Below are 21,140 nucleotides of genomic sequence, written 5' to 3'. Positions count from 1 at the left end.
GACCCCGCCAAACGCAGACAACTGGGATGAAGTGGGGCTGAGCTTTGGGCTCAGGGCTTTGAGCCACATCTAGGCTCCCAGGAGCTGCTGGGTGAGCAGGGGTACATGTTTCGAAGGCCTGGGGAGCAGTCATACATTGGCAGGGCCCCAGGGAGGGTCGCAAGGTGTGGGGCAGTTATGGGAGTTGGCAGGGAGAGTTGGGGTCTGTTAGCTACAGGAAAGGACCCTGATGCCCCTTAAGACAGTCTGCACATCTTTGGCTCTTGTCCCGTAGTTTCTAGGGTGCTGATGGTGTGGGAGCCACCCCCAGAACAGGGGCCTGCTGCCTGGGTTCTTTTCGTTGCCAGGGCCTTCCGGAGGTCCCCTGCCTGAAGGCCTCTCAGGGGGGAAGTGGCAGTCGCCAGGTGCTCTGAGTGCCCAGCTGACTCAGGCCTGGATCCTGCCCCCCACAGATGGCCCGCATGCTGCTGAAACAGGGCTGCGACGTGAACAGCACCAGCTCCATGGGAAACACAGCCCTGCATGTGGCCGTGATGCGCAACCGCTTTGACTGCGTTGTGGCGTTGCTGACCTATGGGGCCAATGCTGATGCCCGGGGAGAGCATGGCAACACCCCGCTGCACCTGGCCATGTCGGTAAGCCTGCGGCCCACTGTCCTCCCGAGCCCCAGGTCCTATGCTTGCTGCCCATGTGGTGGGGACACCAGGGGACCGGGAGGCCTGGAGCACGCCTGTCCCCGCTCCCCTCCCCCAATGCCCTCTTCCTTTCACTGGCTGCCCAGAACCTTTTTACCTTCGAAGACTCAGCTCAGCCCCTGCCTCCTCCTTTAGGAAACCGCCATGACCCCTCTCAGCCCAGAATAATGTCTCTGTCCTCGGTGCTCTGGCACCTCTCACTCCCATGCCCTCAACTTGACACTTACATGATTTGAGGGGGCCAAGTACAGCTCTGGCTACTGACTATGGCCTTGAGCAACTCACATCACCTCTGTGAGCTTTGATTTCCTCTTGGGAAAGTGGAGGTGTTGGTACCCAGTTGGCAGAATTGAGAGAAATAAATGGTAGACATGTGGCTATTGCATGAAGAATGTCAATGACACATGCCATCCCTCAGACGCCAGCTCTCCTTTCCTGCATTATTAGGGTAAAACATTCATCTGCATATTGTTTTGCTCTCCTTGGGAGACTGTAAGCTCCTGGCAAGCAGGCCTGCTTGCACATCTTGGTGGCCCATGTCTTGCTGGTAAGTGTTGGTCACATTGTTAGTTTATTATAGAGCCTGGCTGCTGCTCTTCAATCTCCCACAGTCTGGTTAGACAACTACAGGCTGAACATATTAAGCAGGGTTAGATTCTTGTGTTACAAATGTATGTGTGTGTGTGTGTTGTAGCAACACCACATGTTCATCACATATTCATAAGTTTGTTTAACAAATTGCAAAGTGATAGAATGGGAGAAGCCTCTGGTACTCTAAGGAAGTAGATTTAAGAAGTAGATTAAGACAAATTCAAAGACATCCTGTTTTATAGCAAAGGTCTTGGCTGTAGAGGAGAGGAGACACTATTGCCCAAGAGGTAGAAACTATAAATAAAACCGTGGATATTTTTAGCACTGAATGGGCCCTTAAGAATCATCTAGTTCAGCAGTTCTCAAACATTTTGTTCTGTTTGGCCCCTTTATGCCCTTAAAAATTATTGATGGCCCCAAAGGCTTTTTGTGTACATAGATTTTATCTATTTACACTTACCATACTAGAAATAAAAAAAACATTTTCATGATATTTATTAATTCATTTAAAAATAACAGTAATTTAAGCAATTACATGCTAACACAAGTAGCATGTTTATGAAAAATAACTTTATTTTCCAAAACAACAAGTAATCTAGAAGAGCTGGCATTGTTTTGTATTTCTGTGAATATTTTTAATACCTGGTTTCAGAAAGGATGTACTGCTTTGCCTGTCATCTGCTACATTTCTTCTCTGTTGTAATATATTCTTGAATATATATTGAAAAGCATGAAGAAAATCTGGCCTTACATAGATGTGTGGTTGGAAAAGATACGTAGTTATAGCTTTTCAGGTGATTATGAATATTTTTTTATACCGAACAAAAACTTGACCATGGACAAGGAGAAGTTTCTGATAAGCTGGTTGTAGTAGGCACTCTGAGACCATCTCTGTGAACTTTTTGCACTGTTGCATTAAAACCCATTGGCATCTCTTGCACTTTGCATGGATCTTTACCCATGCTTGATTTTGTGTCATCCTTGGAAAATATTGGCTCACTGAACATGTATAGCTTCCAAATGTTGGCCCATTTCATTATACAGTATAAACCCCCACATTTGTAAATACCGCCACTGAGCTTAGCAGAATAATGGGGAAGCTGTCAAGTCTATCATGGTATATGCAAGTTTTCTGGAATCCAGTTTTATTTAAAAGCTTGAATTTTTTAAATTTTGGCATCATTAATCTAGTTACATGAGCAATATTATGGTTACTAGACTCCCCCCATTATCAAGTCCCCCCCTACAAACCCCATTACAGTCACTGTCCATCAGCATAGTAAGATACTATAGAATCACTACTTGTCTTCTCTGTGTTGTACTGCCTTCCCTGTGCACCCCCACTACATTATGTGTGCTAATCGTAATGCCCCTTTTTCCCCCTTATCCCTCCCTTCCCACCCATGCTCCCCAGTCCCTTTCCCTTTGGCAACTGTTAGTCCATTCTTGGGTTCTGTGAGTCTGCTGCTGTTTTGTTCCTTCAGTTTTCTCTTTGTTCTTATGCTCCACAGATGAGTGACATCATTTGATACTTGTCATTCTCCGCCTGGCTTATTTCACTGATAAAAGCTTGAATTTTATCCTGGGCACAAAATACTGCCAGTTAGCTGTTTTTCTTGAAGTGACAGGCCCACTGCATTCATTCTTGAGAAAATGTCTCCTAAATACCCAAGGCTGAATAGTCATAGTTTGCCTGTCAGTCATGAGCCCAAGTAAAAATGGCATTTCATGAAAAAAAAATGGCTAGTTCTGCTTGCCACTCAGACAGTGGTGTATGTGCTTTTCCTCCAGACAACCAGCACACATGGGTGCACCTCAGAAACGTCTCATGTGTACTGTGTTATGACCCTGGATACATGTGTTGAAATGTAAGAGAATTAACAATTCTTGATGCTTTACCAGGGGCATTTAAGTGAAACCGGTGAATTAATTGATTGCTTTTTTACTGTGAGTGTGTGGCAGAGAAGAAAACCGTGCCAACTTAAGGCACCAGCTGTTTTATCCACCATTGTTTTTACACCATCAGTGCTAAGGACAAGCACATCTCGATATTTTTATGAAAGCTGTTTCAACCTCGTGAACCCTCTAAAGGGCCTCATGCATTCACAGGGCCCCCGGATGTAACTCGGAGAACTGCGGCTGTAGGTCATTGTTTCCCTACCTCCGGCACCGGCATGCCTTCTTCACGGGTCTTGGCATATTTGTGAGCTGCTTTTACAATTACATGCTAACCGTTTCTTTCTTTTTTTTTTTTCACTGACAATTTCCTTTTTAATAATTTCCCATTACAGTGGAAATGAATGTAATATATTAAACTCCAACATAATACAGGTCTAGACTTGTTACAGAAAGTTTTTAGCCTTCTTTGGTATTTTTTGAATTTTAAACAGAGGTTCAAGGAAATTTCAGTTGCAGTTAGAAGTTGTCAAAGTCTGATTTCCATTAATGATTGACTAATGTGTACATACAAATCATATGAATAATATTAGAGTGCATAAATCTAGTCTGGAATCCCAATTAGAAGATATAAATTAATAGCAAGCATAAAATTATATATTTTTAGCTCTTTCTTTCTTCTCTCCATTTTTTATCTCTAACAGATCCCTTTTAAATCTTTGTCTCCTTTTCTCCCTCCCCATCTCTAGCGTCTTTTGCATTAACTTATATGAAGCCTGTATTAATCACTCAATATATATTTGTTCCCTTTTGCTTCTCCTTTCTCTTCCCCAAGTGCCTCTCTCCTTTACCTTGTCATTCTTTTTTTTTTAAATTTTATTTTGGTATCATTAATCTACAATTACATGAAGGACATTATGTTTACTAGGCTCCCCCCTTCACCAAGTCGTCCCCACATACCCGTTCACAGTCACTGTCCATCAACATAGTAAGATGCTGTAAAGTCACTACTTGTCTTCTCTGTGTTGCACAGCCCTCCCTGTGCCCCCCACACACTATACATGCTAATCGTAAGGCCCCCTTTCTTTTTTCCCTGCCCTTATCCCTCCCTTCCCACCCGTCCTCCCCAGTCCCTTTCCCTTTGGTAACTCATGCTAACAGTTTCTTTAAGTTGGCTTGCTTTTAAACTTAAATGTATTTTGAAGGAATTATTATATCACTACAATAAGTGCCACAAATAAAAGGTAAGCAGAAAAGAAATACCTCACTCATGATTAAAGCTCTCATATTTACTTGTGCCCATATAAATCCTCATGATACATTAGTGACTGCTGGGAAAACTGCATTGTGGACACACTCTTCATTCTCTCAGCAGGGAAATCAGGCTGGGAAATGGGGGTTGGGACGAGTCACTTCCAGTCTGGTGATCGAGGTGCTTGAGGCGCACCGAGGTGATGGGCAGGGGAAAAGGGCCGGGGTCCTTTTCCTCTTCACTTCCCTGAGCTGTTGCATACATTCCCTTCACTTCATCCCAACAGAAAGACAATGTGGAGATGATCAAGGCCCTCATTGTGTTTGGGGCAGAGGTGGACACCCCAAATGACTTTGGAGAGACTCCTGCATTCATAGCCTCCAAGATCAGCAAACGTAAGTGCTCTGCACTCTGGGACCAGAGTCGGACCGGGGTGAGGGGACTGCGACTGGGAGGAGAGAAGCCCCAGCTTTCAAACGCCACGCCCAGCCCCATGCCCCCTGCGCGGTTTCTAGGAGCACCTGGGAGGCTGAGCGGGGAAGCCGCCTTCTCTCAAGAACAGGGCCCCTGACCAGTAATGGAGCCCACCAAGGGCTTCCCAAGGCAGTGTCCTCTGATGTGGGGCCCCCATGCCCACTCAGGGTGCTGGGACTCCCTGGGAAGGTGGCAGGAGAGGCAGTGGCAGCCCTCTTCCTTACCTGGAGGACTCCCTGATGGAGCCATTTGCAAGCACACCGTGGTCGGTGCATGCACAGCGTTGCTCAAGTCCATGTGCACACATTGCACACTCTGGCATGCTGCATGCGCTGAATGCTTGCTTTGTGAGCCTAGGCTTTGGGGCTGGAGAAGGCAGGGGCTCCTCAACAGAAACCTGGGGCACTCTCTGGAGGGCTCCAGGCAGCTGCGGGGTTCCAGTGGGTGTGTGCCTCATTGGGCACTGCTTCTTGTGGCATCCTTTTCCGTTATCCCATCCATTAAATGGGGATAAATAAGTGCCCACTGGCTGGCATGTTAGTCCCTTTTGAGGTCTGAAAGAGATTCTCCATCCAGCAGTTTTGAGAATTGCTGAACATGGAGGTGGGCATCCGCTGTCTTGACTGGAGTAGCAGGGAAAGAGGGAGTTCCCAAAATACGCAGCCAGGCAGCACTAAGCACCCCCTTCCTGTTCTGTGGAAACCCCACTGACTTCCCTGGCCCCAGGAAGCTGACCTAGGCGTAACAGACTTGAGTTCGTACACCCCCGGGGCACCCCAGTTTCCCCACACAGCCAGATGGCCTGGCAAATGGGAGAGGGGACTGTGTGTGGGAAGGAGGGGCCACTCCCTGCATGTTGACATCATTTCTGATCCTGTGTGATCTCCCCCTCCCCAAACCCCGGCAAGTTGTCACCAGGAAGGCGCTCTTAACACTGCTGAGAGCCGTGGGGGCCAACCACCAAGGGGCCCCCTCGGATCAGGGCCCCGCAGCAGCACGGCATTCCTACTTGTCCCCGGGAAGATCTCAGCCCCCACCGATCTGCTTAAACAACCTAGGTAGGCCTCCCCCTCCCATGCTCCCTCCTCCGCGTGCTTCCCAGGCTCTTGGATCAGAGTAGTCCTGATGGGAGGAAATGGGCCCCAGGGTAGAAGTCCGTGAAGGGCACGAGGCAGGATGGGCCAGCATTTGTTTGCCTTGGAGGACAGCCAGTAACTCATAGAGCCAGAGGCCCGTGGGGCCCAGGCCAATGGCACAAGGTCCTCTGGCCCTGAGAGTGTGCCCTCGGGTCTGGGCCCCCCTGTGGTACCTATGAAGTGGGCGCTTTCCTGCTCTCTCCTTGTGCCTTGGGAGCCCGAGTGGGCAGTGAGGAGTGCTGCTGGCGGCCCAGAGCCCCTGGCGCTCCGGTTCCAAAGAGGAATGTCTCTGCCCCGCTGCTGAGTTCGTCAGGCCTGGGGCCTGTGTGCTCCCCTGCCGGAACCTGCAGTGACCTCCGGGCTTGTGAACTTGGCCAGGCAACTAGCATCTGCCCCCTGCATCCTAGTGCCCACAGCCACCGTCCCTGGGGGGACAGGGACCCTCCTCTGCACTTCTCTGGGCTGGCCAGCCGGGGCCTTTGCTTGTATGGGAGTGAGGTCCCCTAAACAGGACATCAGGAGCCCATCCTTGGCAAGCTTGCTGTTTTTATGTTTCTGGGTTTTTTTTACTGTTGGGGAGGCAGACAGCAGCGCCTCTAACCAGAATAGCTCAGCCGGCCTGGGGCACAGGAGAGGCAGAGCCCGCAGCCCCATCAGCCCTTCAGGCCCCTCTTCCTCCCTCTCCCATCCAAGACCTGCTCCCCCCTCGCCATCTTTATTTCTCAATTTTACAGGCAGTCTGTCACCCAAGCCAGGCTGGATGGTGGGCCTGGGGCCCAGCGTCTGATGGGTAATGCCTGGCACCTAGACGAGCCGCAGAGCCTGCCTGCCCGAGTTAGCCGTAGCTCTAGTTCTCTCTGCTCCTTTCCTCAGCGGCACGCCGGGCACACACACCCTTCCCTACCACCCTCTCCCTAGTCTGTCCACTGCCTCTCCTGGCCAGTCTCCTGCTTATCTTGCCCGCTGTCCGGCCATTTGCCCTAGTAATGGGGAGACACACAACCTTGCAGCCTGCCTCCTGCTTTACTGCTTACAGACCCCATGCACAGTGGTGGGGTGGTCCCCCGGAATCAAGATCATGTGGCACTGCCGGGCTGGGACCTGGGGCCGGGCTGCTTGTCGGGAGGGCTGCTAACCCACTGAGTGGGCAAAGGGTGGGCCTTGGGCAAAGGGTGGGCCTTGGGCATAGAGTAAAATATGGAGGGAATGGATGGGTGCAGCTGATCTGGGAGGCCACCAAGGAAGTTTCCAGGCCTGGAATCAGGATGAAGGGCATCTAAAGAGCGGTTGGGACATGCCCCTGCATTCGTGCACTTAGACCCCTGAGGAGCATCCCGGCTCAATGCTTTTGGCTAAATGACTTTAGGTGAACAAGTCATGTAACCGCTTTAAGCTTCATCCTTAAATTGGGAGTAGTGATTTGGGTAATGGTGGTTGTCAGCAGCACCGGCCCCAGTGCATGGAGAAATGCTTTGTGAACTGCAGGGCCCTGGACACATCAGGGATGCTTGTGTTTCAGACACGGAGAATCTGGGAGCTGGCCGGACAAGGTGGGGGACCCTTCCTGAGCAGTGGGCTCCCCTCTGCATTCTAGCCTGTTTCTCTATCGTGGGCCTGTAACCTCTGGCTCAGTTGTGCCCTGGGTCAGAGAGTCCTTCTGGGGGCAGGAGGCAGGTGCTTCTGCTAGGGGCAGTGGGGTGAGGGCACAGCTCCAGATTTGCTCAGGACCGATGGGGTGGCGGATGCCTGGCACCTGCCTGGCCCCACCCACCCTGCCCTGTGCCTCACAGAGCTGCAGGACCTCGTGCATATCTCCCAGGCTCGGAAGCCGGCATTCACCCTGAGCTCCTTGAGGGACGAGAAGCGGACGTAAGTGGAGGTCGGAAGGGGGGCTACTTGTGCGGGGCCTCTGTTGGGTGCCCCCAGGTCAGGGCTTTTGTCTAGTCCTCACTTTGGCCCTGTAAGGTAGCCCGAGTCCTCTGTGGTTCACAGCAGAGACTGAGTCCTTAGAGAGCAGATGCTCAGAGACTAGGGTTCGAGTGCAGGATGCAAAGTGACTGGCTGTGATGGGACCCTCTTCTCTCCCACTGCCATCCCGACCACAGCCACGACCACCTGCTCTGCCTGGACGGAGGGGGAGTGAAAGGCCTCGTCATCATCCAGCTCCTCATCGCCATCGAGAAGGCGTCGGGTGTCGCCACCAAGGACCTCTTTGACTGGGTGGCAGGCACCAGCACCGGGGGCATCCTGGCCCTGGCCATTCTGCACAGTGAGGGCAGTGCCCTGGGTAGCGTGGACAGGGGATGGGCTGGAGACCTGCCCCCAAATTGGGCTGTGTGTTTTCAGATCTTTGCAAAGAGGGTCATGGGAAGGGAGGGCCGGTCAGCCCTTTGTGGAACAGCTGAGGGGTTAGGGCCTGGGGCTGGAAGAAAGGCAGGGTGGGTGGTCTTGGCCTTGATGCCCCATCCAGCCTCGGAGGGCAGAATAGCCTGTGCTTCCTTTCAGTGTGGGAGCAGTCGCCTCAACCACTCCTCCCCACACCCCTTCAGGGCAGGCAGCACAGGGCCTCAGAACCTGCTGGGGATAAGGAAAACCACCCCTATGCCGGAAGGAGGGCGGTCTCAGGAATGAGGGGCCACCAAGCACAGAATGCCAGAGCCCTGGTGGGCACACTTCATTTTACCCACAGGGAAGTTAAGGTCCTTAAGAGAGAGAGGTGACCCAAAGTCACATAGCCCATCCTTGGGGTTGCTGGGCTAGGACAGCCTCCCAGACCCCAGCCTAGTCTCCGATGCAATCTGCTTTCACTGCAGCTTTGCAATGGTGAAGGGCACTTAGCTTATTGGGCAGACTCATCGTCTCAACTCAAGTGATGTCTCCCTTACGGAGCTGTCCGGGCTGTGTGACACTGCCCGGTAGGGCCCACCCAGAGCCAGAGACCACCCAGATGAGAACTGTCCTCTGCCTCGGCATCCCTGACCGTGATTCCTGCCCCGGTGCGGGTTGCATTCCATGCTGTCCAAAATGCCCTGCAGATCTGAAGACACCCTCCACTTCCCAGGGCACCAAGGCCTGTGGGCCAGGCCTGTGCTGGGCACTAGGGACATGGGGCTGAATCAAGTGCACACCCTGCCTCAAGGAGGGGGCCATGGCCTGGCAGCCCCGGGTGTGTGGGGACATGGGACACAGCCCACCCAGGAGGTGGCTGAAGGCAGTGTCCCCTAGGGCTCTGGGAAGAGGAGGAGGATCAATTGGCAAGTTGTGGGATGCATCGGGCCCCACGCCCTTCAGTTCCTGCCTTCCCCTGCGTCTGCCTCAGTCCAGCGGGGCCTGAGGTCTAGGGCCCAGGTCCAGCCTCTCCTCCAGAAAGGGTATCTTACTTCTTCAGGGGACGTTTGGCCCTCATGTGGGGTCTTCATACCCCCGGGGCTGTGGAAGGGATTTGTGTTGGACTCACCTGAGGCAGGGGAAGCCCTCCTCTCCCCAGCCCTGCCTGGCACCTGTGGCCCCAGGGAGGCGTGCTGGTGGTTTCTCCGCCCCGTGCGGGGCGGCCTGCCCCTTTGACCCTGTCTGTTCTGGGAGGCTCACAGGCAGGGCCAGGGTAGATCTAGATTTACAAGCTTTTATACCTTCAGGGCTCTTATTTAAGAAAAATAATACAAAATCATGAATACAAAATTCAGGACAGCATCCCGGGCTGCTGAAGGGGATTTCTGCCTGTGTGGGAACTTGGGAAGGAGGGCCCAGGAGCCCCAGCGTGGCTAGTGCCGGGGTAAACGCGCCCCTCTCCTGCCGCCTCCTGCCTCGGCCGGCCTGTCTTGCGGCCGGCGTGTGCTCAGGCCCTCTGTCCCGGCCTGGCCCCCATGTCTCTCCCGACCCCCACCCCCTTTCTCCTAGGCAAGTCCATGGCCTACATGCGTGGCGTGTACTTCCGCATGAAGGATGAGGTGTTCCAGGGCTCGCGGCCCTACGAGTCGGGGCCCCTGGAGGAGTTCCTGAAGCGGGAGTTTGGGGAGCACACCAAGATGACAGACGTCAAGAAACCCAAGTACGCCGCCTCCGCCAGAGCACTGTGGCTTCGGCCCCTGCGCTAGTCCTTCCGTCAGTGCTGTGTCTGTCGGCACGTTGGGTGAAACTACTTCATTCTCTCTCACTGCTGGGGGCGATCCCATCGCGTGATGGTGTCCGTAGTTCATTTCTCCAGTACCTTCAATGGACACTTTAGTTGGCCCCACTTTGGAGCTCTTTCAAGGGTCCTGCAGTGAACACTCTGGGACCTGTTTTCTGACCCGTATGTGTACAGGTTGCCCTGGGCCATATGCCCCTAGGAGGAGAGGTGCTGAGCCTCGGAGCAGGTGTGCATTCTGCCCCAGTGTTCTCCAAAGCTGCAGTTTCTATTTTCACTCCCATTAGCCGTGTTTGAGAGTTCCTGTCACCCTGCATTCTCTCTAACGTTTGGTTATTATCAAACATTTTTGTCTTTACAAATCTGGAAAGTTTAAGATAGTGTTTCCATGTGATTTGAATTCTCATTTTCATGGTTACTGGGGAGGTCGAACTCTCCTCATGTGCTCAAAGGTGTTTGGATTTCTTTTGTAAAGTTCCTGTTCAAGTGTTCTGCCTGTTTTGGCAAAGTTGGATTGTGTGATTTGGGGATTATAGGCCTTCTTAATGATCTTTTTTTTATATTTTGAGAACCAGTCCTTTGACAGATAAATGGATCTGAAATCTTTTCTTCCACTCCATTGTCTTTTCAGTCTCTTTATGGCGCTTTGTTGATGAACAGATGTTCTTAACATGGTAAAATTTATAAATGTTTTCTTTTATATGGTTTGTGCTTTTTATATCATTTCAAGAACCCTTCCTTATCCTGAGGCAGAAAGCTATTTTCCAGTGACAGGGCTAAGGCTCTCTGGAACTGCCTTACGTGTTCTGGTCTTTTATCAAACTATTGATTTTTGTGTCAGGTGAGATCCAATTTTATGTTTTCTGTGCAAAGAACCAGTTTCCACAGCCTCATCTGTGAAGAAGTCTGTCCTTCCCTCTGCATCACAAGCCTTGCTCCCTTGGCAGTGGGTCAGGGGTCCTTGCTCGGCTCCGTTCCCGGCTGTGTCCTGTTCATGGTCTAGATGTCTGTGCCATCTACGTGCCCAGACCATGGAGTCCTAACTGTTCAGCACTAATAAGGCCTTCCTCCTTGGCCTTCTCCTTGAAGGGTATCCTTGCTATTCTTGGAGGCCTTATAGAGAGGTGGTTAAGAGTGTGCAACTCTTCTCAAAAATGGGAGTAATATACCATCTGTCTCCTGGGGTTTTCAGGAGTAAAAAAGGTAATATTTATAAAGCTTTGTAAAAAGCACCTGGTACACAGAAGTGCTGTGCTAGGGTGACTTGCTGTTATTTGTGCTTCCATATAAATTTAGAATCAGATGTCAAATTCTACAGAAAACCAAATTCTGTTGGGATTTTGATTGAGATTACATTGAATCTGTAAGATTTGGCAGGGAACTGACTTCTAAAAACACCAAGTCTTGCAATTAGAGGACATAGTAAAACATTCCATTTGTGTACTTTCTCAATACAGTTTTAGGGTTTTATCTATAGAGATCTTACATATCTGTTTAAGTGCTTCATATGTTTTGTGCTACTGTAAGTTATACATTTTAAACATTAAACATTTCATTTTTTGACTGTAGCCAGTATTTAGAAATATCCTTTATTCATTAAAAAATTTTTATTGTGATAAAATACACATAAAATTTACTGCTTTTTTAACCATATCTTAACCAACAGTTTAGTGGTGTTAAGTATATTCATGTTGTTGTGCAACTGATCTCCCAACCTTTTTTATCTTGCTAAACTGAAATTTTGTATCCATTAAACAAATTCTTCATTTCCCTTTACCCCAGCTCCTGGCAACTACCATTCTACTTTCTATACCTATGAGTTTAACTACTTTTTAAGTACCTCGTGTAAGTGGAATCATACCATATTGTCTTTTTCTGACTAGTAATTCACTGAGTATAATGCCCTCAAGGTTTATCCATGTTGTAGCCTGTTTCAGAACTCGTTTCCTTTTGAAGGCTGCATACTATTCCATTGTGCAAGTAGACCACATTTTTTCATCTGTTGATGGACATTTGGGTCATCTCCATCTTTTGGCTGTGTGAGTTAGTGATGCTATGAACATGAATGTACAAATTCTGATAGACTCAGTTTGCTAATATTTTGTTTAGGATTTTGCATCCGTGTTCATTAGGGAGACTGACCTGTTTTTTTCCCATTTTGGCACTGCTGGGTTTTGGTATTGAAGGAATGTTTCATCTTTTTCTGTTTTCTGAAAGAATTAGTGTAATAGTCACTTTATTTCTTCCTTGAATATTTGGTAGAATTTGCCAGTGAAGTTATCTATGCCTGGAGTTTGCTTTGGGGGAAGATTTTTTATAATGGAATTAATTGCTTCAATGGTTGTATACGACTATTTAGGGTTTCTAAATGTCTTCTTGTGTTAGTTTTGGTTAAGTTTGTTTTTTCCTAGGAATATGCCAATTTCATGAAATCTTCAAATTTATTGGCATAGTGTTGTTCAAAATATTCTCTTAGTATCTTTTTAATGCCTGTAGCATCTGTGGTGATGACCCCCTTTTTCTTCCTAATTATGTAGATTTCCTCTTTTCTTCACCAGTCCTGCCACAGGTGTTTTAATTGGATCACTTTTCCAGAAAACCAACTTTCAGCCACTTATTGGCTCTCTATTATGTGTTTGTTTTCTGTTTCATTAATTTCTGCTCTTACTTTTATTCCTTCTTGTACTTTCTTTGGGTTTATTTGGCTGTTCTTTTTTTTAACTTCTTGAAGTAAATGTTTTGCTTGTTGATTTTTAGCTTTTATTCTGTTTTATTAAGTATGCTATGTATGTGTGTGTAAATCTAAGTACTGTGTTAATTATATTTAAAAATATTCAGAATATTTTCTGATTTTCATTATAATTTTTTGAACTATAGGTTATTAAAAAATATATTTCTCAATTTCTAAACTTAGGAGATTTTCTAGTTACATTTTTTATATTAATTGTTTTTTTGGCCAGAAGGCTTGCTCTGTATGATTTTGGTCCTTTAAAATGTGTTGAGACTTGTTTCGTGGGCTTTTACATTCTGTGTTTGTAAATGTCCCATGTATAATTTAACAGAATTTGGATTCTTCGTTTGTTAGGCTCCAAGTTCTATACATGTCCATTAAGTCATAATTGGCAAGGAATGTTGTTTAAAATTTCCAAATCTTCTATATCCTTACTAGTTTTTGTCCATTTCTATCAGTTATTAAGAGAGCTATGTTGAAATCTCCTCCTGTGAGAATTTGACTCTTTTATCTTTAGTTTGGTCAAGTTTGGTTTTAATATTTTGACTCTATGCTCTTCAGTGCATATAAATTTAAATTTTCATGTATTTTTTTGATGATTGGAATCTTTTGTTTTTATGAAGCATCCCTCTTTATGTCTAGGATTGCTTTTGACTTCCATGCCTATTTTGTCTGGTGTTAATATAGTTACAACAGCTTTCTTTGGTCATTTTTGCATGGTATATCTGAATTCATCCTTTAATTCAGCCTTCTTGAATACTTGTGTTTTAGAGATTTCTCTTGCAAATAGCCTATAGTTGGATTTTTTCTTTGTCTAATCTGTTGCTTTTTATTCGTACCTGTAACATTTAGTGCATTTATAGGTTTTTAATGCATAGCAACATATTTATTTAAATTAATTAGTTAAGAATGATTTAGCTGATTGGCTTGACTATCAGAAACTTCATATAGTTAATCTTGTAGTTTATATGGCTGGTCCATTTATATTTACATAATTAGTGATATATTTGGAATGGCATATGCCATCCTATTTTATTCTGCATTTCTTTTTCTCTTTCTTGCCTTCTTTTGGTAATTAAAACTGAGTAGTTTCATAGTACAACTGTATAAAGCACCAAAAACAAATTTTTTAAAATCTGGAGGGAAAAAAAAGACCAATTACTTTCAAAGGAGTAACAGTTAGAGCAAAATTGACTTTACAAATGTAACAGTGGAAGCTAAAAGATGATAGAATGATATCTTGCATTTTCTTCTACAAGAAAATCTACAATATAGAATTATATACCCAGCTTTATAATTATCTAATTTTCCATTTAACTCATCCATGGAATTTTTGATGTAATTGTTATATTCCATATCCCTGATAAGTTTGAAATTTATGCACTCATTTCTTTTTTTCAGTGCATACTTTAAAAAGTCTAAAGTTAATTTATAACATTACACTTCCCACAGATAATCAAGTATTTTTAAATATTTTAATTACTAGGTGGGTTAAATGGAAAATTAGATAATACTAAAGAGGGAATTAGTAAATTATAAAATACATAAGAAGAAATTACCCAGGGTACAGCACAGAGATATAAAATATATAGGAGAAGTTAAAAGACATGGAGGATAGAAAAGGTCTAACATATGTTTAATTGGAGTTTTAGAAGGAGAGGAGATAGAAAATTCTCTTCCTTATCTATTATTGTTCCCCACCTTATCTATAATTGTTTTCCTGTATTTTTAATCTATCTTTTTTTTAAGCCTCACAAGATACTATTATTTTTTGAAGTTGGTTTTCATTTAGATTTATCCAGTGGTGTGCTGGTAAATCATATATCTGGGGGATCAAACCTTGATTTGTAGTCTTTGCCAATTCCCATGGCATAAATACTTCCACCGTAGGCAATCTTAAGATACCAGCAGTTTTAACAACCAATTCATGAGATTTAACAGTAGGTTCTTACAAGCCAGAATGAGCCGGTTCCAGCACACCATCGAGTATGTATGTGTGTATGCATACGTATATGCTTCTTTTTTGCATCTCAAACTTTCATCTATGACCACTTTCCTTCTGCCTAGAGTACATTCTTTTGACTTTCCTTTTGGGAGGGACTGCTGGTGGTGAGGTCTCCACCAGGAGAATTGTTTGAAAATAGTTTTATTTCATTCTTGTTCTTGCTGGGTATATAATTCTATACTGGTGATTTTCTTGTAGAAGAAAATGTAAGATATCATTCGATAATCTTTTAGCTTCCATTGTTACACTTGCAAGGTCAATTTTGATCTAACTGCTACTCCTTTGAAAGTAATTGGTCTGTTTTTTTTCCTCTGGATTTTTCCACCAAATTTCCACCAAAAATTTGTTTTTGGTGCTTTATACAGTTGTACTATGAAATATCTAGATACGAATTCCTTTTAATCCCTGCATGGGATTTGTTAGTCTTCATAAATCTTTGGACTGTTGCTTTTCTTCAGTTCTGGAAACCTAAGCCATCTCTTCAGTCCTTGCCTCTTCCTATTTTCTCTTTCCCCCCCTTCTGGAACTCCAATTAAGCATATGTCAGACCTTTTCTATCCTCCATGTCTTTTAACTTCTATATATTCTATCATTTTATCTTTCTGTGTTTCATCCTGGGTAATTTCTTCTTACCTATTTATCAATTCACTAATTCTCTATGTTATCTAATTTTCCATTTAACCCACCCACGGGATTTTTTTATTCTTTTTTTTTAAATTTCTAGAAGTAGTCTGGTTCTTCAAATCCTCTAAATCACTATTTATACTTTCCTTCTCCTTGAAGGTATTATCAAGCTTGTCTTTGATGTCTTTAAACATTGTAAACTAAGCTGCTTATAATCTTTGTTTAAGGAGTCAAATATCTGCAGTCTATATAGGTATGTTTTGCTGTTTATGTTGGTTTCTGCTGGTTCTCATTCATAGGGTTTTATTTCATTGTGTTCCTCCACCACTTTTAATTTTAACTGTGCAGTGTTCCTTAGTATTGAAAAATAATACATGCAGACTCTTTGAGGTCTAGAATAAAAGCATCTTCCTCCAGAGTGTTTTGTGTTATCTCTTCTGGGCAACTAGGTACACTACCATCTAGGGCCACTGTAACTAGACTCTTGGCATGAAGGATTTGGTACATCCCCCACATGATGTGAATTTAAACTACAGATCTGCAGAAGGGTTAGTTTGTGATTATACATTTTCAGGGATTTTTTTTTCTCCCTCCTTTGTCCAATGCTAAGGCCACTTACCTCACTGCCTCTAGGAGTATGAAAGGGGCAGGTTTATTTCTCATTCACCCTTATCCAAGAGTGTAGACTTTTATGTTCCCAACTAAATGTGGGGGTTTTCCATTAGACCCCTCACCTTTGGTGGGCCCTGGACTTGGACTTTTGTCCCACTGGCCCCACGAAGCTACTAACGCTGATGTTCAGATTTACTGAGTTTGGTATCTGCCTTCAGGTCGAAGCTGGGTCTGTGCTCCATTGACCTCTGGATTCTTGCTTATCCTCAGAGTTTACCCTGGTATTTCCTTTCTATCTTGCCAGGTCTCTTATGCTTTTAAGAAGATTTTTAAAAATATTTTTCCAATATTTATTTTTTTGTTTAGTGGGAGGGTTGTTCAGATAACTTTCCCACAGTATTCTCAGAAATGGAAAACTAATCTATTTTTCCTGTATGGAGTTATTGGTTCCCTTTCCTTTATATTTTTCTTTACAATGTAAATATCAAACACATTTCTGCCAGCATAATTTGGAACTGCTGTAAAACATCCCATTACCCCTTATTTTGTTGCCATTTAAATCAGTTCATTTTTTACTCTATTAAATTACACCATCATGAATAGCTTTATACAAGAAGCTTTTATTGTAACTAAGATGATTTCTTTAGGTTAAGTTTCCCAAAATGGAATTCCCAGATCAAAGAGCCAGGACATTTGTAAAGATCTTAATACATACTAGTTTCCAAGGAGGCTGTACCAGTCTATATACTCCTTGCAGTATTTAAGGATGTCTGTGCCTCTCAAGAGAAGTGAGAGTCTTCCAAGTGAGGAGACTCACATGGCAAATCATTGAAGAGGTATCAAGGGTGACACAGTGAAAGGTCCCCTCCCACTCCTGTCCATGAGCTGTAGCCACCAGCCCCTGCCCCAGAGGCAGCTCACTGTTCCCAGGTTCTGCTCATGAGTCCTTCTGGAGTTGCCCTCTGACCAAACAAACAGCTACATAGGTTTTAGGGTTTTGTTTTTAAATAAATGTTGGTGTACTACACCCACTGCCCTGAACATACTTTTTCCACTCACCCATAAATCTTGGTGCTCATGGCCTATCAGTACATAAAGTATATCCTTAGTCATTCTGTGGTGACACGGAGCCCGCTGGGAAGGGGAACCCTGATGCGTTGGGCCATCCTGCTGAAGGACATTTCAGTCATTGGTTTAACAGCGGATCCTGCTGTTTACAGCCTTGTGCACGCTCATCGCCCACACACACGAGTGTCTTAGGATGAATCCCCAGAAGCAGGATCTGGGGGTCAGCAATTTGGGCAAAGATTGCTGAAGGTGGACTGCCAAGGGTGGGTGGGTCAGTGACTTCCGCTGTCGTGCCCCTTATTTCTCCCTAGGGTGATGCTGACAGGGACACTGTCTGACCGGCAGCCTGCGGAACTCCACCTCTTCCGGAACTATGAGGCTCCGGAGTCTGTACAGGAGCCTCGTTTCAGCCAGAACATTAACCTAAAGCCTCCAACGCAGCCCTCAGGTTAAACCATTTCTGCTGTATCTGTGGGAAGCAGTTGGCGGAAAGCTTGCAGGGTGGTGGGTGGGAGTCATACTCTTGCTGTCGGGGACCCCCTGCCAACCACCGTCCCATCCGCTGCCCCAAGTCTTTAGCAGCTGATGGCCGGCAGAGCAGGGCGGCTATCAGGGCTTGAAGAGGCTGGAGGAGGCCCCTGGTGGTCCTCAGCTCCCCACCGCCTTCCACCAGGACGGCAGGATGAGAAAGCATGGCCTTGCCAGCCCTGCCTCTGAGGAGTTCCCAGCCTCTTCCCCTTCCCACAGACCCACATACACACACGTGCAAAATCTGAAGCATGCAGCTCTTACACCAGTTCCTTGTGCCACTGGCCACCCTCCCCCTACCCCCGCAGAGCAGCTGGTGTGGCGGGCAGCCCGGAGCAGTGGGGCCGCCCCCACCTACTTCCGGCCTAATGGGCGCTTCCTGGATGGCGGGCTGCTGGCCAACAACCCCACACTGGATGCCATGACCGAGATCCATGAATACAACCAGGACATGATTCGCAAGGTGAGAGCCACCTCAGGTCAGAGGGGCCAGCATGACTGTCCACCGGAGCCACCCCTGTTTCAGCAAACCATGCTAATGATTGGCTCCAGAGGAGCAAATTTATTCTTTATAATCTTTTATTCTGTATTCTTTCATTTGTGCCCTCAACAGCATTTTTTCCCACACTTGAACCTGGTTGATTGGTGGTATCTGCCCAAAGCCCTGTGCTAGGAGGGATTCTGAGGCCCAGTCTGGATTCAGTGGTCAAGAGTTATGCTCAATTAACAGCACGTGCTGGTGGTGGGGAGGGCAGCGTGGGCACCAGTACATGCCCACCCCAGTCCGAGCCACTCTGCCCAGCCCGGGGTCACACGCCTGACCTTGAGGAGCTCACACCTAAGGGATACAGTCCGTGAACAAGGGCACACCCCTCCAAGTGTTTCAGGTGCTGTGATAAAGGCCTCTGCGGGCCCCGGGAGGAGGATCGTTTCTGCCGGGAGGCCTGGGAGCTCAGAAAGAGCCCCATTCTGAGGCCTTTGGGGCTGAGGCAGTGTAGACTCAGTGATCCAGAGGAGGAGTGGGCCTCGGCCAAGGAGCTCAGTGCAGAGGCGGGCGAAGCCTGCGTCCGCTAGGAGAGGCAGCGTGGCGTAGTGGGGGGAGCTTGGGTCCCGGAGATGCCCTCTGGGGCCGGGGCCTGGCTGTGCCTGTGCTTCACATCAGGGTACCGACAGTGCCTCTGGGGGTCTGTCATGGGGCTTCCCTGTGCTCTTCTATGTAAAATGTTCAGGACAGTGCCCGACCCCATGTGCCCTATCCTTTCCTGCTGTGGTTACGACCCTGGTGGCCAAGAAGCCCTGGATGCAGCTCCCGGTGGAGCAGCAGGGGCTCGGCTGTCAGAGAGGCGAGCGCCCTCTAGGGGCCAGACGGGACAGGACGGGCGTCCTGGAGCAGGAGGGGCTCAAAGACAGAGGCAAGCGTGCTCAGACCTCCCTGCTGTGGGGAGCTGAGGACTCCGGATATCGGGGTGGGGGTGACTCGTCGAGGGGGCCCAGCACATTGGCTGCACAGCTTGTTCCGGAGAAAGGAGAGAGTTCGGGCTGTAGAAGGACCGACGCCCTCCTCACACTCCCCAGCGCCCCAGCTGTGGGCCTCTCCTCTCTGGGTGCCCCTGGGGAAGGGCTTCCCCAACCACCCCTGTTCTGTCCCCAACAGGGTCAGGGCAACAAGGTGAAGAAACTCTCCATTGTCGTCTCTCTGGGGACGGGGAAGTCCCCGCAGGTGCCCGTGACCTGTGTGGATGTCTTCCGCCCCAGTAACCCCTGGGAACTGGCCAAGACAGTGTTTGGGGCCAAGGAACTGGGCAAGATGGTGGTGGACTGTGTGAGTAGGGGCCCCTCCCCAGACACTCTTCCCCCGATGAGGCCTTCATCCTCCTCCCGTGGGTGTCAGGGAGGCAGTGCTGAGCTTCGGCAGCCAGTTCAGGGGAGGGCGTCTGGCTTAGCGTCTCGGTGTTGGAGGGACCCTCAGTGACCACCTACACTGGGGTTTCCAAGCGTCTTCCAGCTTAAATCCCTTCCTCCAGACACCCATGTGGAGGCCCAGAGTATTGGACAAATGCTGCAAGGGGTGGGGACGCGGAGGCCCGTGCACGCTGCCCCTGCCTGTATCACACACCCCGGTGCTGCTGAGCCACCTGGAAGCCCCCCACTGTGCCCCTCTAATTACACAGCTGGGACAGTCACCGCAGCCCAGGGAGGGGGGCTTGCCCAGCCACTCTGCTGGTGGGTGGCTGAGCCAGGCTAGACCATGGGGACCCCCAGGCAGGGGCTGTGGGTGTGGCATGTGCTGGATTCTCACAGAGGCTGCTGCTCACCAGTGCACAGACCCGGATGGGCGCGCAGTGGACCGGGCCCGGGCCTGGTGTGAGATGGTCGGCATCCAGTACTTCAGGTGAGCGCTCGGCCCGCCGCAACCCTGGGCCCTAGCCCCAAGCCCTGGCCTTGCCGACCCGGCGACCTTGCCCACCCCAGTTCTTGGTGTGGACATTCTCTTTCCCCACAGGGCTGCTCTGTGCCCACCCCAGTCCTAACTCCTATCCACAACCCAGGCCAAGTGTCCTGGAGTGACCCCTTCTCCTCACCCCAAACAGACTGAACCCCCAGCTGGGGGTGGACATCATGCTGGATGAGGTCAGCGACACGGTGCTGGTCGGCGCCCTCTGGGAGACTGAGGTCTACATCTATGAGCACCGGGAGCAGTTCCAGAAGCTCATCCAGCTGTTGCTCTCGCCATGAGGCCACCAGGCCCCAGCTGCCCCAGTCACCCCACCCACCCAGTCCCAGCTGGGGAGGCCAGGCGCGGCCCAGCCACTACTCCGATGGGCAGAGCATGGCCTAGGCACCCGTGCAGACTGGGCCTCAGGGCAGGAGGCTGGTCCTGGAGGCCTCTCTCCCCTCTTCCCTTGCCTTGTGTCACTCTGTCATTCTGGGGTTAGAAAGCCTAGAGCCTCACTTGGGCCCTTTCCCAGCTGCTAAGGATAACTGACTCTCGGGCCCTCGCCCGGTCAGCTCAAACACTAGATTGCCTGGTGTGTCCCAGAGGATCAGCAATTCCAGGTACCCTGGGGGGGGGGCAGTGACCCCTTCTGCCCTCTGTCCTCATCTTTAGGGCTGGAGCTAGAGAAACCAGCTGTCACCCACCCCACAGTAAGGGAAACCCAGGCTCCAGGAATGGGGTGCCCCATTTGACTTTGCCCCTCAACACACACCCAGCCACCTGCACCCCTCAGAGCCACCCCACCCGGTGCAATCTCCTCATCTCTCAAAGGTCACTGCTGGGACCTCACATTATTCTTCCAGACAGGAAGTTGGCTGTGCATGGGAGGGCCCCCAGGGGCTGCTGCAAACTGTGAAATAAACGGATTCCAGTTCACTGGTGGTGTGTGCACTCACTCCAGCCCC

At 48.4% G+C, this 21,140-nt stretch overlaps 1 protein-coding gene across 7 annotated transcripts in view; it reads left to right on the top strand.

Moving 5' to 3' along the window:
- The window catches only part of PLA2G6 (phospholipase A2 group VI), a 49,143-nt gene extending 28,032 nt beyond the window's left edge, over positions 1 to 21,111 (top strand). For 3 of the 7 annotated variants that reach the window (XM_037006970.2, XM_037006971.2, XM_037006975.2), the window contains 11 exons: positions 453 to 635; positions 4,721 to 4,829; positions 5,817 to 5,966; positions 7,835 to 7,913; positions 8,150 to 8,313; positions 9,942 to 10,092; positions 17,522 to 17,658; positions 18,047 to 18,201; positions 19,393 to 19,560; positions 20,057 to 20,130; positions 20,330 to 21,111. In XM_037006970.2, the coding sequence (XP_036862865.2) occupies positions 453 to 635; positions 4,721 to 4,829; positions 5,817 to 5,966; positions 7,835 to 7,913; positions 8,150 to 8,313; positions 9,942 to 10,092; positions 17,522 to 17,658; positions 18,047 to 18,201; positions 19,393 to 19,560; positions 20,057 to 20,130; positions 20,330 to 20,474 (1,515 nt within the window). In that variant the 3' untranslated portion in view covers positions 20,475 to 21,111. Of the gene's footprint in view, positions 1 to 452; positions 636 to 4,720; positions 4,830 to 5,816; positions 5,967 to 7,834; positions 7,914 to 8,149; positions 8,314 to 9,941; positions 10,093 to 17,521; positions 17,659 to 18,046; positions 18,202 to 19,392; positions 19,561 to 20,000; positions 20,131 to 20,329 lie in introns of those variants that run through there. The other 4 variants (XM_037006973.2, XM_037006972.2, XM_037006974.2 and 1 more) reach the window with 4 other exon arrangements.
- Positions 21,112 to 21,140: the final 29 nt, after the last annotated feature.

The sequence above is a fragment of the Manis javanica genome, chromosome 10 (assembly GCF_040802235.1).
Source record: "Manis javanica isolate MJ-LG chromosome 10, MJ_LKY, whole genome shotgun sequence".
Classification (NCBI taxonomy): domain Eukaryota; kingdom Metazoa; phylum Chordata; class Mammalia; order Pholidota; family Manidae; genus Manis; species Manis javanica.
The sequence above is the reverse complement of the archived record's forward strand: the minus strand, read 5'-3'. Positions and strand labels throughout refer to the sequence as shown.